This window comes from Pleurodeles waltl, chromosome 6 (genome assembly GCF_031143425.1).
Source record: "Pleurodeles waltl isolate 20211129_DDA chromosome 6, aPleWal1.hap1.20221129, whole genome shotgun sequence".
Classification (NCBI taxonomy): domain Eukaryota; kingdom Metazoa; phylum Chordata; class Amphibia; order Caudata; family Salamandridae; genus Pleurodeles; species Pleurodeles waltl.
The window spans coordinates 1,224,650,552-1,224,668,341 of NC_090445.1; the positions used below are offsets into that span (position 1 = coordinate 1,224,650,552).

The following is a 17,790-nucleotide window of genomic DNA, read 5'->3' on the forward strand; positions in this document are numbered from 1 at the left end:
CCCTTTCGTAGCCACGAATGGGGCGAAAAGTCAGGTGGCTGGCGGGAGTCCTTCAAGTGCTCCAGCGCCGAGTCTGCCCTTTCACCAAACAGGTGACACCCATCGAAGGATAAGTCCATAAGGTTTTCCTGGACATCCCTCGAAAAGCCAGACGTACATAGCCAGGCACAGCGCAGTAGGACCACCATCGACAAAAATCGCTCTGCCTTGCGAATCAGTCATGTCTAAGCCACATTGTATGGTGAACTTTGCCACATATCTCCCATCCTTCAATGCTTGGAAAAGAATGTCCTGTGCGCTCTCCGGGACCTGGGGCAGCACTTGCACCACTGTATCCAACAAAGTGCGGGAATAACGGTCAAATAAGCATGAGGTATTCTCCAACCTCAATGACACGCTGGTAGAGGAAGAAAACTTCTTATTACCAAGTTGGTCCAGCCTCTTGGACTCCCAATCCGGGGATGCAGAATGGAAGGCACCCTGGGAGATGGAGGCTTGGACTACCAACCTCTCAGGGGTACAGTGTTTGGAGAGGAAACTAGGGTCGCCTGGACCAGGGTGATGGCAGCAGTAGATTGTCCTCTTTACAGAAGCCCCTGTGCTGAGTTTGGACCTGGTCCACAGCAGGACATCAGTGAGGGTTTCGTTACTGGGCAACATTGGGTCATAAGAGGAATCCACAGGCTGAAGCACCTTTGTCAGGAAGTTAGTCCTGACTTGCACTGAGGAACGTCCGAGGTCCAGGACCTCCGCTGCCCTACACACCACCATTTCACAGGACGGCCCCTGCTCCATAGCCACAGTAGGGGGAGAGAGCCAGACATAATTTGGAGAGGTGTCGTAGGAAGTTGGCTCTATATACTATCTCAAAGTGAGAGATAGTGTGCCCAGAGTCCAAGGGTTCCCCTTAGAGGTTGATAGTGGCAAAATGAGATAATACTAATGCTGTGGAGTTTGTGTTTGACAAACGGCCAGACCATATACTCTTTATGGCTACCTTGCACTTACAATTTCTGAGGTTTGGCTTAGACACTGTAGGGGCATAGTGCTCATGCAACTATTCCCGCACCTGGGGTATAGTGCACCCTGCCTTTGTCCTGTAAGGCCTTGCTACAGGGGTGACTTACCTATGCCACAGGCAGTGAGTTGAGGGCATGGCAATCTGAGGGGACTGCCATGTACACTTAGGCCATCATTCTGACCTTGGCGGGCGGCGGAGGCCGCCCGCCAAAGTCCCGCCGTCAGGTTACCGTTCCGCGGTCGAAAGACCGCGGCGGTAATTCTGACTTTCCCGCTGGGCTGGCGGGCAGACCGCCCGCCAGCCCAGCGGGAAAGAGGCTTCCACGATGAAGCCGGCTCGGAATCGAGCCGGCGGAGTGGAAGCTGTGCGACGGGTGCAGTTGCACCCGTCGCGTATTTCACTGTCTGCACAGCAGACAGTGAAATACATTTAGGGGCCCTCTTACGGGGGCCCCTGCAATGCCCATGCCAGTGGCATGGGCGCTGCAGGGGCCCCCAGGGGCCCCGCGACCCCCCCTACCGCCATCCGGATCCCGGCGGTCGGACCGCCGGGATCTGGATGGCGGTAGGGGGGGGTCGGAATCCCCTCGGCGGCGCAGCAAGCTGCGCCGCCTTGGAGGATTCAATTGGGCGGCGGTACACTGGCGGGAGCCCGCCAGTGGTGCCGGTCCGACCGCGGCTTTACCGCCGCGGTCGGAATCCCCATTGGAGCACCGCCGGCCTGTCGGCGGTGCTCCCGCGGTCCTCCGCCCTGGCGGTCTTTGACCGCCAGGGTCAGAATGACCGCCATAGTCTTTTTCACCCCACCAGCTGTGAGGCAGTGTACATGTGCTGAGTGAGGGGTCGCCAGGGTGGCAAAAGACATGCTGCAGCCCTTAGATACCTTCCCTGGCCACAGGGCCCTTGGCACCAGGGGTACCAGTTACAAGGGACTTATCTGTGTGCCAGGGCTGTGCCAATTGTGGGAACAAAGGTACAGTTTAGGGAAAGAACACTGGTGTTGGGGCCTGGTTAGCAGGATCCCAGCACACTTTCAATCATAACTAGTATTAACAAAAGGCAAAAAGTTAGGGGGTAACTATGCCAAGGGAGTCATTTCCCTACATGTGTCCAGTCCACTGGGCTCTCCTAGTTCTTCAAAACCAGTCCAAAGGTTCAATCTGGGATTCTGAACGGTACAGAGATCCCTCCAATTCCTCTCCAGTGCCAAAATGCTCAGGCAATGATCTGTCACCTGTGGGACTTTCCGTGCCGGAATTGGTGTGCGCAAAGCGGTTCTGGCTCGGCATTATCAGCAATTAGACTGGGGCTAACACAAACGGTGGGTATCGGTGGCGACAGGCGTGTCTATTTCAGGAGCGGCACCCTAGAAGGTCGACTGTGTACGCCCGCATCTTTCTGTATCCAGAATTTGATCATGAGGCCCCATCGAAGCAGAGGCAGCTGGCGCTGAACCTTCCGACCCCGCAGGGGACCAAAGGCACTCCGACAGGGTCGGTCCCTCTCAAATACCTGGCGCATAGCCTCGTACAATTCTTTCAATTGAGCGGGAGTCACCCTGGCGCCCAGAAAAGGGGGGAGGCTTAGATTCGCCCCTGGCAATGATTCAGTGGAACCGTGTCTCAAGTGTTGAAGTTCCAGACTCTCCTCATCAGCTGACGGGCGAGATGAAGTTGAAGTCTGTTTGAACAACTACTTCTGCCTCTTCTCCTAGTGCATGAAGGAACTTGAGTGGAGCGAAGAGGACTTGGGGCTTCTGGAGCGGTCTTGCAACTTTCTCCTCGACTGGGACTGTGACCTCCGAAGAGTCACGCTTGTCAATGTCCACTGCCAGGCCCGCAAGCAGCTTTAGGGACCATTCCCTCAAAACTTTCAGAGCCAAGGCCCGGCAGTCCGGGCACGACTGAGTTAGCACGACTGAGTTGCGGTCATGATGAGACACCAAAAATATACCAGATGGGTATGTGTTACCGACATAGCACAATGGCAGGCGCTACACGCCTTGAATCCCACCTTCCTAGGTGACATCCTTCGCAAAGACAAAAAAATCTCTGACAAAAGTTTTTAAAAAAATAGGCCTGTGAAAAAAGACAAAGGGGTAGCTCTATCCAGATCTGCACTAAGCTGTGGGGATGGAAAAGAACAGACATATGCGCGTCAGGGTGGCACCTTTATATGTTACCGTGACATCAGACTACAATGATGCCGACAACACCACGAGGATCCAAACTGAGACACCGACAGCATGCAGGGGTATTGCTCAGCAAACGTTCAGGATTCTAAGCGGATACCTAGAAATTCTGCTTTAGGTGTCAGGTTTCTCTCAACTCAGAGGTTGCGGGAGAGGGGGCCTGAGTGCAGAGACAGCAGGCGACTTCAGGGAGTCCAGGAAAGATGAAACCACGATGGACTCGGACTCTGGACAGCTGGGAAACCTTGCTGGCACCTGAAGTCCATTCCTAATTGGGTCGGTGCTGGCGGGTGCAGTGGTGATTTCAGGTGCCTGGTCTTTGTTGTTTCGTGGACTGCAGAGTCCTTTCCTTAGAGCTGGTTGGAGAGCAGGTCCGCTGCTTACAGGAGACTTGAGTCTTTTTCGAAGGCAGGCACTCCTGCCGGGCTTCTGAAGGTTCAGATGCAGCACAAGGAGTGTTTTGGTGCTTACTCCGTTGAAGAGTGTAGACAGGATGGCGGGGTTGGTACCAAGTCATCTGCTGCTTCTTCTCCTACTCTGGGGTTTGTCTCTTCTATATCTTTCTCTTCTTAGGTTGTCAGAATCTGAGTTATAGGGTTCAAGAGTGCCACCTAAATACCCAATTTAGGGGCATTATAAAGAGTGCCAGATGGCAGCCAATGGGTTGCCCACATTTAGGGTGACTACACCCTTTCTACGACAACTTCCACTGGGAAGTGGGCATAACCCTAACCCAAGTGGCCTAATTCCTTACAAGCCAAGATTGAGGAATTTAAAGAGTGGCATCCACTTCAGCTCGTCCACCTTAGGGGTAGGACTGGCATGAAGTGGACATGCCGCCTAATTTTTGTTTTTGTTCTGCCCCCAATAGTAGGGTCAGGGCAGGGGAGTCGGTCATCTCCGCCATCTGGGGAGACATGGGTCGCATTACAAAGGTGGCTAGGATTTTGAAGCTTCCCACCCTGGAATGTCCATCCTGCCAAGGTGAGGTGTAGGCTTTTGTTTCTAGCAATCGAGAACACGGACTCTCACCTGGGGGGCCAGAAACCTGGCTAGGGTGGCTGAACTGGTCAGGACCAGTCAGTGAACACACCAGTAGCTGGTAGGCTTTCAGGGCGCACCTCTAAGGTGCCCTCTGGGTGCAGGTATTGGTGGATCCAACACAGTCACCAATATGAGATGTTTGGTGCCAAACATGCCTATCTTCAGTGAAGCCAACATGTAGCTGGGGAACTCTTAGTGACCAGTGTCCAGCACATGTTTTTAAAATGGCTTCCCTGGTCACTTACTGTGTCTGAGAATCAACAAAGACGTAGCAAGGGCATATCTGCTCGTGCAGATATGTCCTCACAAGTAATATAATGGACCCTGTCTTAGGCCTGTGAGAGGGGTGACAATTATATTGCATGCAGTGTTAGGGGACATGGCACAGAGGTTGTGTGCCATGTGCTTTCACTTTTGTCTGCACCTAGATAATTGGCAGTCTGTCATGCTTGGTGAGGGATCCCTTACGGTGGCACAATTCGTGCTGCACCCCTTAGGTACCCTCTTTAGTACCCCAGACCCTGGTACCAGGGGTACCATTTACTAGGGACTTACAGTGGGTGTTAAAGGGTCTGCCAGTTGGGATAAATGTTTGTGCAGTTTTGGGAAAGAGATCTGGCACTCAGGAGCTGTTTAGCAGGAACCCAGGGCACTTTCAATTGAAATTACACCAGAAACGAGGCAAAAAGTAGGGGTTGGTGATCAAGGCAAAAGAGAAACTTTTCTGCACTATATAAAGCTGCATCTTATAAATAAGTTCATATTGCGTCTTAAAAATGTTCTAACACCACATCTTGTAGGAATTTAGAATACGAAAACAAAATACATCCTTTTGAAAATGAAGAAAACCATTCAGAAACACAAGCAAGAGGAACAGGTGATAAATCAACATGCCATAGCACAAAACTTAATACAAGGCAGTACCAACAATTATTCTGGTGAAAACTCAGCTGTAAACTCTATAGAAGTGCCACAGTGAAAGAGTAAAAATTATTGAAATGCAGAGTTCCAACAGAAGTAGAACCAAAGACCTTAATATGTCTAACATTAAAAATATGGAATTACATTAGAGCACAACAGAACACAAATACCTACCGGCTGGAAGGCGTTTCCTCGCGCTGGAGAGAGATTTTGCCATCAGGGTCGACAAAATCTTCAACCTAAAAAACAATACACTCAGTGAATCTCCAGCAGTAACATTCCAAAAATTCACACACCCCCAAACACACACACTCACTCTATACTACAACAGCTAACTAACATGATGTTTCTACAGAATAAAATGAAAGGTTACCACTACTGGAACTGATGTTACTCTATAGCAGTCTTTACTTTGCAGCTGAGATTAATTAATAAGTTACATAACCTTGGGAGGGTTTTTTCTCAGGGCTGAGTAGGTTCCTGAAGAATCCTTCTGTGGACCTCATCAACATTAACTAGAATGTCTTGTGTGAACAATGTGACAGACCTTTCCTCTGGCCCAACCTTTGCAGAGTTTGCTTGTCTTTGGATGGGTGGGATGAAGTAAATAAACAAAGACAATCTGACCACCTGTGCTATTTAGAATTCTGTTGACAAATTTTTGGAAAAGATTTTACAAAAAGCACAAACACGTTTTTTGAGAACACTCAAAACTGACGAGAGTGAAACCTTGCATTTAATTGACCCTTGCAGGAAGCTGGCTCTGTATATACTATTTCAAAATTAGATATAGTGTGCACAGGGTCCAGGGGTTCCCCAGAGGGTTAACAGAGGCTAAAGAACAAGTTACTTACCTTCGGTAACGAGGAATCTGGTAGAGACTATCTAGCTGCAGATTCCTTACCTTAATATTCCCTGGTGTCAGCTTCGAATCTGGAGTTTTTTCTGAGCAGTACTGTAGGAAGTTGGCTCTGTATGTACTATTTCAAAGTAAGAAATAGTGTGCACAGAGTCCAAGTGTTCCCCTTCGAGGTAAGATAGTGGCAAAAAGAGATAATTCTAATGCTCTATTTTGTGGTAGTGTGGTCGAGCAGTAGGCTTATCAGAGGGTAGTGCTAAGCATTTGTTGTACACACACAGGCAATACATGAGGAACACACACTCAGACTTACTCCAGGCCAATAGGTTTTTATATAGAAAAATGTATTTTCTTAGTTTATTTCAAGAACCACAGGCTCAAGATTTACTAGTAATACTTCAAATGAAAGGTATTTCACTCAGGTATTCTGGGAAATTTGAATAATCACAATAGCATGCACAGTTTTGACAGAAATGGCAATAAGCTCATTTAAAAGTGGACACAGTGCAAAAATCATCAGATCCTGGGGGAGGTAAGTAAAGAACAAGTTACTTACCTTCGGTAACGAGGTAACTGGTAGAGACTCTATCTAGCTGCAGATCCCTTACCTTAGAATTCCCTGGCGTCCGCTTCGAATCCAGAGTTTTTTCTGAGCAGTACCCTGCGCCGTCGGACGTCGTCGTTCGGATTCGCGTGCAGACCACCTCCGCGTGCGTCGTCAGAGCCGTCTATGACGTCACGGTTGTCTACATAGACGCCATCTCGGAACGCGTACGTCAGTTCCTCCAACAAATTACCCAGTGTACATCTGTTCGTGGCATGAGACGCTGCAGATTCACATGCTGTGCATTATCCTGCCACCTAGTGTTGGGCTCGGAGTGTTAGAAGTTGTTTTTCTTCGAAGAAGTCTTTTCGAGTCACGAGATCAAGGGAATCCTCCCATTTCGGCTCCATTGCGCATGGGCGTCGACTCCATCTTAGATTGTTTTCCCCGCAGAGGGTGAGGTAGGAGTTGTGTATATAGTAATAGTGCCCATGCAATGGAGTAAGTATGTATGTACAAAATGTGTTTAAAAGTGATATATATTTACAAATTTACAAGTTTATTTTTATCAACTTATAACGACTACAGGCTCCCGGGGAGGTGGGAGGGCGCATGTGAATCTGCAGCGTCTCATGCCACGAACAGATGTACACTGGGTAAGTGACATTTTCTGTTCGATGGCATGTGTAGCTGCAGATACACATGCTGAGCATAGACTAGTAAGCAGTTATCTCCCCAAAAGCGGTGGTTCAGCCTGTAGGAGTTGAAGTTGTTTGAAATAATGTTCGTAATACTGCCTGTCCTACTGTGGCTTGTTGTGTTGTTAACACATCCACACAGTAGTGTTTTGTGAATGTATGAGGCATGGACCATGTGGCTGCCTTACAGATTTCTGCCATGGGTATATTTCCTAGAAAGGCCATTGTGGCGCCTTTCTTTCTAGTGGAGTGTGCCTTTGGTGTAATAGGCAGTTCTCTCTTTGCTTTTACATAGCAGGTTTGAATACACTTAACTATCCATCTGGCAATGCCTTGTTTGGATATTGGATTTCCTGCCTGAGGTTTTTGAAAAGCTACAAACAATTGTTTTGTTTTACGAAATTGTTTGGTTCTATCAATGTAATACATTAGTGCCCTTTTGATGTCTAATGTATGTAATGCTCTTTCAGCTACAGAGTCTGGTTGTGGAAAAATACTGGGAGTTCCACAGTTTGATTTAAGTGGAATGGTGATATAACTTTTGGGATTTGTGCATAGAACCACTTTATGTTTGTGTATTTGTATAAAGGGTTCCTGTATGGTAAATGCTGGTATTTCACTTACTCTTCTAAGAGATGTTATAGCTATTAGGAAGGCTACTTTCCATGTTAAGTATTGCATCCCACAAGAGTGCATGGGTTAAAATGGTGGACCCATGAGTTGTGTTAATACAATATTGAGATTCCATGAAGGCACTGGTGGTGTCCTTGGGGGAATGATTCTTTTTAGACCCTCCATAAATGCTTTTATGACTGGGATTCTAAAGAGTGATGTTGAATGTGTAATTTGCAGACAGACAGAAATTGCTGTGAGATGTATTTTAATGGATGAAAAAGCTAGCTTAGATTTTTGTAAGTGTAATAAGTAGCTTACAATGTTTTTTGTTGACGCATGTAGTGGTTGAATTTGATTATTATGACAGTAATAAACAAATCTTTTCCATTCATTTGCGTAGCAATGTCATGTAGTAGGTGTCCTAGCTTGTTTAATGACCTCCATACATTCTTGTGTAAGGTCTAGATGTCCGAATTCTAAGACTTCAGGAGCCAGATTGCTAGATTGAGCGATGCTGGATTCGGGTGTCTGATCTGTTGTTTGTGTTGAGTTAACAGGTCTGGTCTGTTTGGTAGTTTGACATGAGGTACTACTGACAGGTCTAGTAGTGTTGTGTACCATGGTTGGCGAGCCCAAGTCGGTGCTACTAGTATTAGTTTGAGTTTGTTTTGACTCAATGTGTTTACTAGATACGGAAGGAGTGGGAGAGGGGGAAAAGCGTAAGCAAATATCCCTGACCAACTCATCCATAACGCATTGCCCTTGGATTGAGGGTGTGGGTACCTGGATGCGAAGTTTTGGCATTTTGAGTTTGCTTTTGTTGCGAATAGGTCTATTTGCAGTGTTCCCCAGTTTTGAAAGTAAGTTTGCAGTATCTGGGGATGAATTTCCCATTTGTGGGTCTGTTGGTGATCTCGACTGAGATTGTCGGCCAACTGGTTTTGAATTCCTGGGATGTACTGTGCTATTAGGCGAATGTGATTGTGAATCGCCCAATGCCAAATCTTCTGTGCTAAGAGACACAGCTGTGATGAGTGTGTCCCTCCCTGTTTGTTTAGGTAATACATTGTTGTCATGTTGTCTGTTTTGACAAGAATGTGTTTGTGGGCTATTATCGGTTGAAATGCTTTCAATGCTAGAAACACTGCTAGTACTTCTAGTTGATTTATATGAAGTTGTTTTTGGTGAGTGTCCCATTGTCCCTGGATGCTGTGTTGGTTGAGGTGTGCTCCCCACCCTACCATGGAAGCCTCTGTTGTGATCACGTATTGAGGCACAGGGTCCTGGAAAGGCCGCCCTTGGTTTAAGTTTATAGGATTCCACCATTGAAGCGAGGAGTGTGTTTGGCGGTCTATGAACACTAGATCTTGAAGTTGACCCTGTGCTCGTGTCCATTGTGTCCCTAGGCACTGTTGTAAGGGCCACATGTGTAATCTTGAGTTTGGGACAATGGCTATGCATGAAGACATCATTCCTAGAAGTTTCATCACTAACTTTACTTGATACTGTTGGTTTGGGTGCATGCTTTGTATTACGTTTTGGAATGCTTGTACCCTTTGTGGACTTGGAGTGGCAATCCCTTTTTCTGTGTTGATTGTTGCTCCTAAGTATTGTATTTGACACGGTTGTAAGTGTGATTTTAAGTAGTTTAATGAGAACCCTAGCTTGTGAAGGATTTATATGACGTATTTTGTGTGTTGAAGACACTGTTTCTGAGTGCTGGTTTTTATTAACCAATCGTCTAGATAAGGAACAAGTGTATGTGCTGTCTTCTGATATGTGCAGCTACTACTGCAAGGCATTTTGTAAATACCCTTGGTGCTGTTGTTATCCCGAATGGTAACACTTTGAATTGGTAATGTACTCCTTGGATTACAAACCTTAAGTATTTTCTGTGTGAAGGATGTATGGGTATATGGAAGTAAGCATCCTTGAGGTCTAATGTTGACATGTAGACTTGCTGTTTGAGCAAGGGAATCACGTCTTGAAGTGTCACCATGTGAAAGTGATCTGATTTGATGTAAAGATTTAGTGTTCTGAGATCTAAGATGGGTCTCAGTGTTTTGTCCTTTTTTGGTATTAGAAAATACAGGGAATAAACACCTGTTCCTTTCTGATGGTTGGGTACTAGTTCTATTGCCTCTTTTTGTAACAACGCTTGGACTTCTAGTTGTAATAGATCCAAGTGCTGTTTGGACATGTTGTGTGCTTTTGGAGGCACATTTGGTGGTACTTGTAGGAATTCTATGCAATAACCATGTTGGATAATGGCTAGTACCGACGAGTCCGTAGTTCTGTCTTCCCAATTTTATGAATAATCTGTGAGTCTCCCCCCCCCACTGGTGTTATGTGTTGGGGATTTGTGACATTGAAGTCACTGTTTAGTTTGTGAGGTTTTTGGGCTTTGGAATTTACCTCTGTTTTTACGGAACTGTCCACCTCTATATTGTCCCCGAAAGCCTCCTCTTTGGTATTGGCCCTGGTATGTGGGTCTGGCCTGTGAGGTTGAAGGTTCTGTGCTTTGGGCTCGAAACCCCCCTCTAAAGTGTGGCTTCCTAAAGGTGCCTCTGCTCTGTGAGGAGTAGAGCACGCCCATGGCTTTGGCCGTGTCCGTGTCTTTCTTTAGCTTTTCTATAGCTGTATTCACCTCCGGCCCAAACAAATGTTGTCCATTAAAAGGCATATTAAGCACAGCCTGCTGGATCTCTGGCTTAAATCAGGAGGTGCGTAGCCATGCGTGTCTCCGAATAGTGACCGCCGTGTTTACTGTTCTGGCGGCTGTGTCCGCTGCGTCCATAGCCGATCGTATCTGGTTGTTGGAGATACTTTGACCCTCCCTCCACCACTTGTTGTGCACGCTTTTGAAACTCTTTGGGAAGATGTTCAATTAAATGCTGCATTTCGTCCCAATGAGCCCTGTCATATCTTGCCAATAAAGCCTGTGAATTGGCAATGCGCCATTGACTGACTGCCTGTGCTGCAACCCTTTTCCCTGCTGCATCAAACTTTCGACTTTCTTTGTCGGGTGGTGGTGCATCCCCAGAAGTCTGTGAGTTTGCCCTTTTCCGGGCTGCCCCTACTACCACCGAGTCAGGTGTTAGTTGTTGCGTGATGTACACAGGGTCCGTAGGGGGAGGTTTGTACTTCTTCTCCACCCTAGGTGTGATGGCTCTGCCTTTGACCGGGTCTTGAAACACCTGTTTCGCGCGTTTTAAAATGCCTGGTAACATAGGCAGACTGTGGTATTGGCTATGTGTCGATGACAGGGTATTGAATAAAAAGTCATCCTCTATAGGTTCTGCATGCAGTGCTACATTGTGAAAAGTAGCTGCTCTGTACACCACCTGCATGTAAGCAGTATTGTCTTCTGGTGGTGATGGTCTTGCCGGGTAGCAATCCGGACTATTGTCAGATACTGGTGCATCGTATAGATCCCATGCATCTGGGTCATCTTGGCTCATCCCTGTGTGCGTTGGTGATTGCATCATTGGTGGTGTTGCAATTGTGGACAGTTGCTGTGAGTGCTGTGGCGATGGCTGTGGAGAATAACATGGTGGAGTTTTTTCTTTAGCCACTTTAGCCTTTGGCTCGTTTTCTTGTTCCTGGAAAGCGAGTTTCCGTTTCATTTTAATTGGGGGAAGAGTTCTTATTTTCCCTGTGTCCTTCTGTATATGGGGCCTTCTTTGTGTATAGTCTGGCTCTCCCATCTCTAGTTCTTGTCCGAATTTATGGCCTTGTAGTTGTGACGAAAGGCCTTGTTCTTCGGTATATGAGCTCTGTTTCGGCTCCGAGGCTGGATGTTTCGGCACCAAAACCTTTTCAGCAGTCTTTTTTGGCTCCGAAGCCACCCTTTTCAGTTTTGGGGTGCCGATTTCTCGGTGCAGAGTTTGGTCGGAGCCAGTATCTCGGTGCAGAGTAAACTCTGTGCCAGTATCTCGACCGGAGTCGGATGTCTTCGACACGTGTGTGCCCTTTTTCGGTGCCTATGGTTGGTCACCGTGCTTACGGGTTAAGCCATGGCCTGCCGGCGGTGGCGTCCCCTGGGCTTTCATTATTTTTGTGTGAGTTTTGGCCAGGGCAGTTTTACTCACGGTTTGTTGCCTCGCTGGCTGCTCACTTTCGGCCTCGTCCGAGTCCGAATCAGGAATGGAGAAAGTCTCCTCTTCCTTAACATCGTGGTGTCCTGCCGGCGTCGAAGCCATTTGAAGCCTTCGAGCTCTACGGTCCCGTAGCGTCTTCTTCGACCGAAATGCCTGACAGGCCTCGCAGGTATCATCTTTGTGTTCGGGGGGCAAAAACAAATTACAGACCAAATGCTGGTCCGTATAAGGATACTTATTGTGGCATTCGGGGCAGAAGCGGAATGGGGTCCGTTCCATGAGCCTTGAAGACGCACGCGGTCAGGCCGATCAGGCCCCTCCGGGGAATGGAAGCCCCAAAGGGCTACCGGAGCTCTTCTTTTCTTCGGTGTCGATCTGCTATTACTAACCCGATACCGAACACAAACAATACCGTTTAATTTTCCGAGATTTAACTAACTTTCCGAACCGAAACACGGAGCGAAGAGGAACACGTCCGAACCCGATGGCGGAAAGAAAACAATCTAAGATGGAGTCGACGCCCATGTGCAATGGAGCCGAAAGGGGAGGAGTCCCTCGATCTCGTGACTCGAAAAGACTTCTTTGAAGAAAAACAACTTGTAACACTCCGAGCCCAACACTAGATGGCAGGATAATGCACAGCATGTGTATCTGCAGCTACACATGCCATCAAACACATATATACATATATATACACACATATCCACATGAGAAAAAATGTCCCCAGAGCGGGGAGGCTTGGGTGGGTGTAAGGAATCTGCAGCTAGATAAGAGTCTCTACCAGATACCTCGTTACCGAAGGTAAGTAACTTGTTCGTCTGATAGAGACTTCTAGCTGCAGCTTCCTTACCTTAGAATAGATACCCAAGCTATAACCCATGGTGGTGGGTCTGAAGGAGATATATATATATTTTTTATATAAGGAAGTCCTGCAAGACAGAACGGGCAAAATGCCCCTCTCTTCTCACCTGGCTATCCAGGCAGTAGTGTTTCGCAAACGTGTGTAAAGAAGCCCACGTTGCGGTCTGACATATGTCCACCACCGGTACGCCACGTGCTAACGCAGTGGTAGCAGCCTTCCCCCTAGTGGAATGAGCTCTCAAGCCCTCAGGAGGCTGCTTCTTCGTCAAAGCGTAGCATATTTTTATACAGAGAACGACCCAGCGCGAAATGGATTGTTTCTGTACTGCCCGAACCTTCTTTGCACCAACGTACCCCACAAAGAGTTGGTCGTCCACCCGGAACTCTTTAGTGCGGTCAAGGTAGAACGATAACGCTCTTATTGGGTCCAGTCGATGGAAACGCTCCTCTTCCTTAGAGGGATGCGGTGGTGCAAAGAAGGTGGACAGGATGATATTTTGACCCAGATGGAAAGGGGTCACCACCTTGGGGAGGAAAGAGGCATGAGTTCTTAACACCACCTTGTCAGGATATATCACGAGATAAGGAGGTTTAGAAGATAAAGCCTGCAGCTCACTCACTCTCCTGGCAGATGTAATTGCCACCAAAAAGGCTGTCTTAATAGTGAGCAGCCAGAGAGGACAGTTATGCAAGATCCCACTGGGGCATAACGAAAGGCACAGGCGGGAACAGATGTACAAGCCCTTTCAAAAACCTCTGTACTATAGGTGATTTAAACAGAGATGGTTTATCAGGCAACTGAAGAAAAGCTGATAAGGCTGCAAGATAGCCATTACGAGTTCCCAAGGAGGAACCCTGCTGGGCGAGAGACAAAATAAACAAAAGGATGTTAGACAGAGAAGAAGAAAGAGGATCAATAGACCTCTCTGAACAATAAGAAACAAAACGTTTCCAACGGCAGGCGTAGATCTACTTAGTAGAGGGATGCCTGGCTGCCAGAATGACATCACAGACCTCGGGAGGGAGGACATAAACCATCGCCGCTCAATCTCCACCCATGAAGGCGCAGAGTTGACAGGTTCGGGTGGAGAACCTTTCCCTGCTTCTGCGACAGAAGATCCTCCCGAAGAGGCAGCCTGATTGGAGGACTGATGCTCATTTAGAGAAGCGCTGGATACCAAACTCTCCTTGCCCAATCCGGAGCCACAAGGATTACTTGGGCCCGGTCGTTCTTGATTTTCTTGAGAACTCTGGGAAGAAGTGGTATAGGCGGAAAAGCGTACGGGAGGCCTGAACTCCACTCGCGACGAAAAGCGTCGCCTAGCGATAGCCCACTTGGAAACTCCAACGCGCAAAACTGCTGACATTGCGCGTTCTCTGCGGAGGCGAACAGATCTAACCAAGGCTCTCCCCACTGCTGAAAGAGTCCTTGTGCCACCTCCGGATGGAGACACCATTCGTGATCCTCTAAGCATTTTCGGCTGAGTTCGTCTGCTCTGGCGTTCAGAGAACCTGCCAGGTGTTGAACCACCAGGGTCATGCCCTGCTGTTCCAGCCATGTCCAGAGGCTCTTGGCAAAGGGTCCACGACCCCACACCGCCCTGCTTGTTGCAGTACCACATTGCGGTAGTGTTGTCCGTGAACAACTGCACCACCTTCCCTTCCACAACAGGAAGAAATGCTTTTAATGCTAGCCGGATCACCCGAAGCTCCAACAAGTTGATGTGGAGCCCAGATTCCGCCAGAGACCAGTGACCTCTGATCTCCACCTCCCCCAGATGGCCGCCCCATCCCAGAAGTGATGCATCTGTCACTACCGTTAGATCTGGTTGGGGAAGGGAGAGGGGGTCTGCTCGTGGCCCACCTTGAACCGCAGGTAACACCTGTGGCTTGGCAGGATAGGAATATGGAAATACGCATCCTGCAAATCCAACGCTACCATCCAGTCTCCTTGGTCTAGGGCAGACAAAACCTGAGCAAGAGTGAGCATCTTGAATTTCTCCTTCTTGAGGAAAAGATTGACATCCCTTAAATCCAAAATAGGGCGAAGGCCTTTGTTCTTTTTGGGAATCAGAAAGTAACAGGAATAACAACCACTGCCTACTTCTGATATCGGGACTCTTTCTATGGCTCCCTTGGCCAAGAGAGCCGTAACTTCCTCGCAAAATGTCACTTACCCAGTACATCTGTTCGTGGCATGCTCTGCTGCAGATACACATGCTATGCACAGGTCCTGCCATCTAGTGTTGGGCTCGGAGTGTTACAAGTTGCTTTTCTTCAAAGAAGTCTTTTCGAGTCACAGGACCGAGTGACTCCTCCTTTTCGGCTCCATTGCGCATGGGAATCAACTCTATCTTAGATTGTTTTCCCACAGAGGGTAAGGTAGGAGTGATAGAGTATAAAGAAAGAGATATCCATGCAAAGGAATAGAGATGTATATACATATGTAGAAATGTAACTTAAACGGCTTCAGGCCCCCGGCGAGGAGGGAGCGCGCATGTGAATCTGCAGCGGAACATGCCACGAACAGATGTACACTGGGTGTAAGGAAATGCCTCCTTGGCATGGTTACCCCCTAACTTTTTATCTTTGCTGATGCTAAGTTATAATTTGAAAGTGTGCTGGGACCCTGCTAACCAGGCCCCAGCACCAGTGTTCTTTCCCTAAACTGTACCTTTGTCTCCACAATTGGCACAACCCTAGCACTCAGTTAAGTCCCTTGTGTAGGAAGTTGGCTCTGTATATACTATTTCAAAGTAAGAAATAGTGTGCACAGAGTACAAGGGTTCCCCTTAGAGGTAAGATAGTGGCAAAAAGAGATAATTCTAATGCTCTATTTTGTGCTAGTGTGGTCGAGCAGTAGGCTTATCAGAGGGTAGTGTTAAGCATTTGTTGTACACACACAGACAATAAATGAGAAACACACTCTCAAAGACTTACTCCAGGCCAATAGGTTTTTATATAGAAAAATATATTTTCTTAGTTTATTTTAAGAACCACAGGTTCCAGATTTACAAACAATACTTTAAATGAAAGGTATTTCACTCAGGTATTCTAGGAACTTTGAATAATCACAATAGCAATTACAATTTTGACAAAAATGACAATAAGCGGTTTTAAAAGTGGACAGTGCAAAAATCAACAGTTCCTGGGGGAGGAAAGTAAATGTTAAGTTCACAGGTAAGTAAAACACTTACAGGGTTCAAAGTTGGGTCCAAGGTAGCCCACCGTTGGGGGTTCAAGGCAACCCCAAAGTTACCACACTAGCAGCTCTGGGCCGGTCCAGGTTTTTACCAGTTTAGGAACCGCTGGTTCCCGCTCTTGCACAAAACTGAACAATGGACCCTAGGGAGGTGCACAGAGCTCTGCCAGGTGCCCATATGATTCTCCCATTTTCAAAATAAGATGTGCAGAGGCCCATGGAAGCAGCTGACTAGTTACGCTGGATAGAGGACGTCCCTGACCCCCTCTGATAGGTGGGTCACCTCAGAGAGTGACCAAACCCCTTTTAAGGGTACTTAAGGGTTCCCACAAAGATGGGTCCTAATATGTGTCGAGCAAGACTCTACAACTGTGGTCCGGGAAACCCTGGGGGTCTGCAAAGCCTCCTCAGGGGGTCCGCGACGGCTTAGAAAAGTTAATTATATTAACAGATTACATCCCCAGCTTTCAGCAATGACTCATTGGGGGGGTCCCTGGATTCCAATAATGATTTAGTAGGGTCCTCGGATTCCAGTAATGATAAAGTGGGGGTCCACATAATTCAAAAGGTTGGAAACCACTGATCTACAAGGAACTCTCGGAAAATCATCTGCTCTTGGCCTTTGAAAGTGTTGCTGGTCTGCTTTGGAACCGTCTGCTTCTGGTGGGAGAGCTCCAATTGCAACATTATTTCTCTGGATCCTGCAACAATTCTGCAACATCTAAGGCTGTGCATCCTCTAGGGTTACAAAGACTCTTTGCACCTGGACGCACAAAGGAATCTCCCTTGGAGTGAAGGAGTCACACCCTGCATCTGCAGGCACCGCAAGACAACATTGACTGGCTAGTGGGGTCTTCTGTCCATTGGACACTGAAAGGCTCTGCCTCACAGGTGGTGGGTCTGTGGCCTCCTCTGGGTCCTGCTTGTCTTCTGACCAACTAGGGAGACTGTGGGCTCCTGCCACTGGACTGGAACCCCTGTGCAGTGTGACTGTGGCTCCTGCCAAGGCTTGTTGACTCTTCCTCCAGGGTATCTTGAGGTGCCAAGAAGCCCCGCCTTGAGCAATCTTCAACCGAAGGATCAACCCCTGTCCTGCATCTCCTGGGACATGGGACTTCTGTTTTGTTGTGCTGCAAGGGCCTCCTTTTGACTCCCTGTGTCAACCACCCGTGGGTCACTCGTGGGGGATCCGACGACTTCTGCTGGCCTTCCCGGGTGCTGAGGGCCAGCCCCGACTCCCCGTCAAGGGTAGAGTCTCCCAGACCTTGCTAGTCCCCAAAACCTTGCAAATACATCTACAGCTCCTCCTTGCAATTGCTAGTTGGTGGCCTCGCTGGTCACTGACCCTCCTCCAATCTGGCAACTGTCAAGGGACAGTTGGTAGGCGACTCCTGGTATCTCCTGCAGCTCCAGGACCACTCACAGCTGGACTTCTTCGTCCACCAACTTGCAGAAACTTCACAACTAGGACTGCGGGCATTGCCACCTGCACCACCGGGGCACCTCCAAGGGTGCTGGACTCTGTCCCCTTCCTTTTCAGGTCCTCCATATCCAGAATCCCTCCCTGTGTTCCACCGGCCCTGATCCATGGGTTGCGACAGCAGATGGACAATCCAAAACTTCCAATGACTTCAGGGAGAATCCCTTCTCCTTTCTGCATCTGGGTCCCTGGTGTAGGTACTCCTGTCTTCTGGGTATCCTGGGGTGAGAGACTCTACAACCTTACATTTGTCTG

At 48.0% G+C, this 17,790-nt stretch overlaps 1 protein-coding gene across 3 annotated transcripts in view; it reads right to left on the minus strand.

Annotated features, from left to right (window-relative positions):
* GBF1 (golgi brefeldin A resistant guanine nucleotide exchange factor 1) overlaps positions 1–17,790 on the minus strand; it is a 1,570,387-nt gene that overhangs the window by 481,010 nt on the left and 1,071,587 nt on the right. For all 3 annotated transcript variants that reach the window (XM_069240539.1, XM_069240538.1, XM_069240540.1), the window contains one exon: positions 5,351–5,415. In XM_069240539.1, coding sequence (XP_069096640.1) covers positions 5,351–5,415 — 65 coding nt within the window. The remainder of the gene's footprint in view (positions 1–5,350; positions 5,416–17,790) is intronic.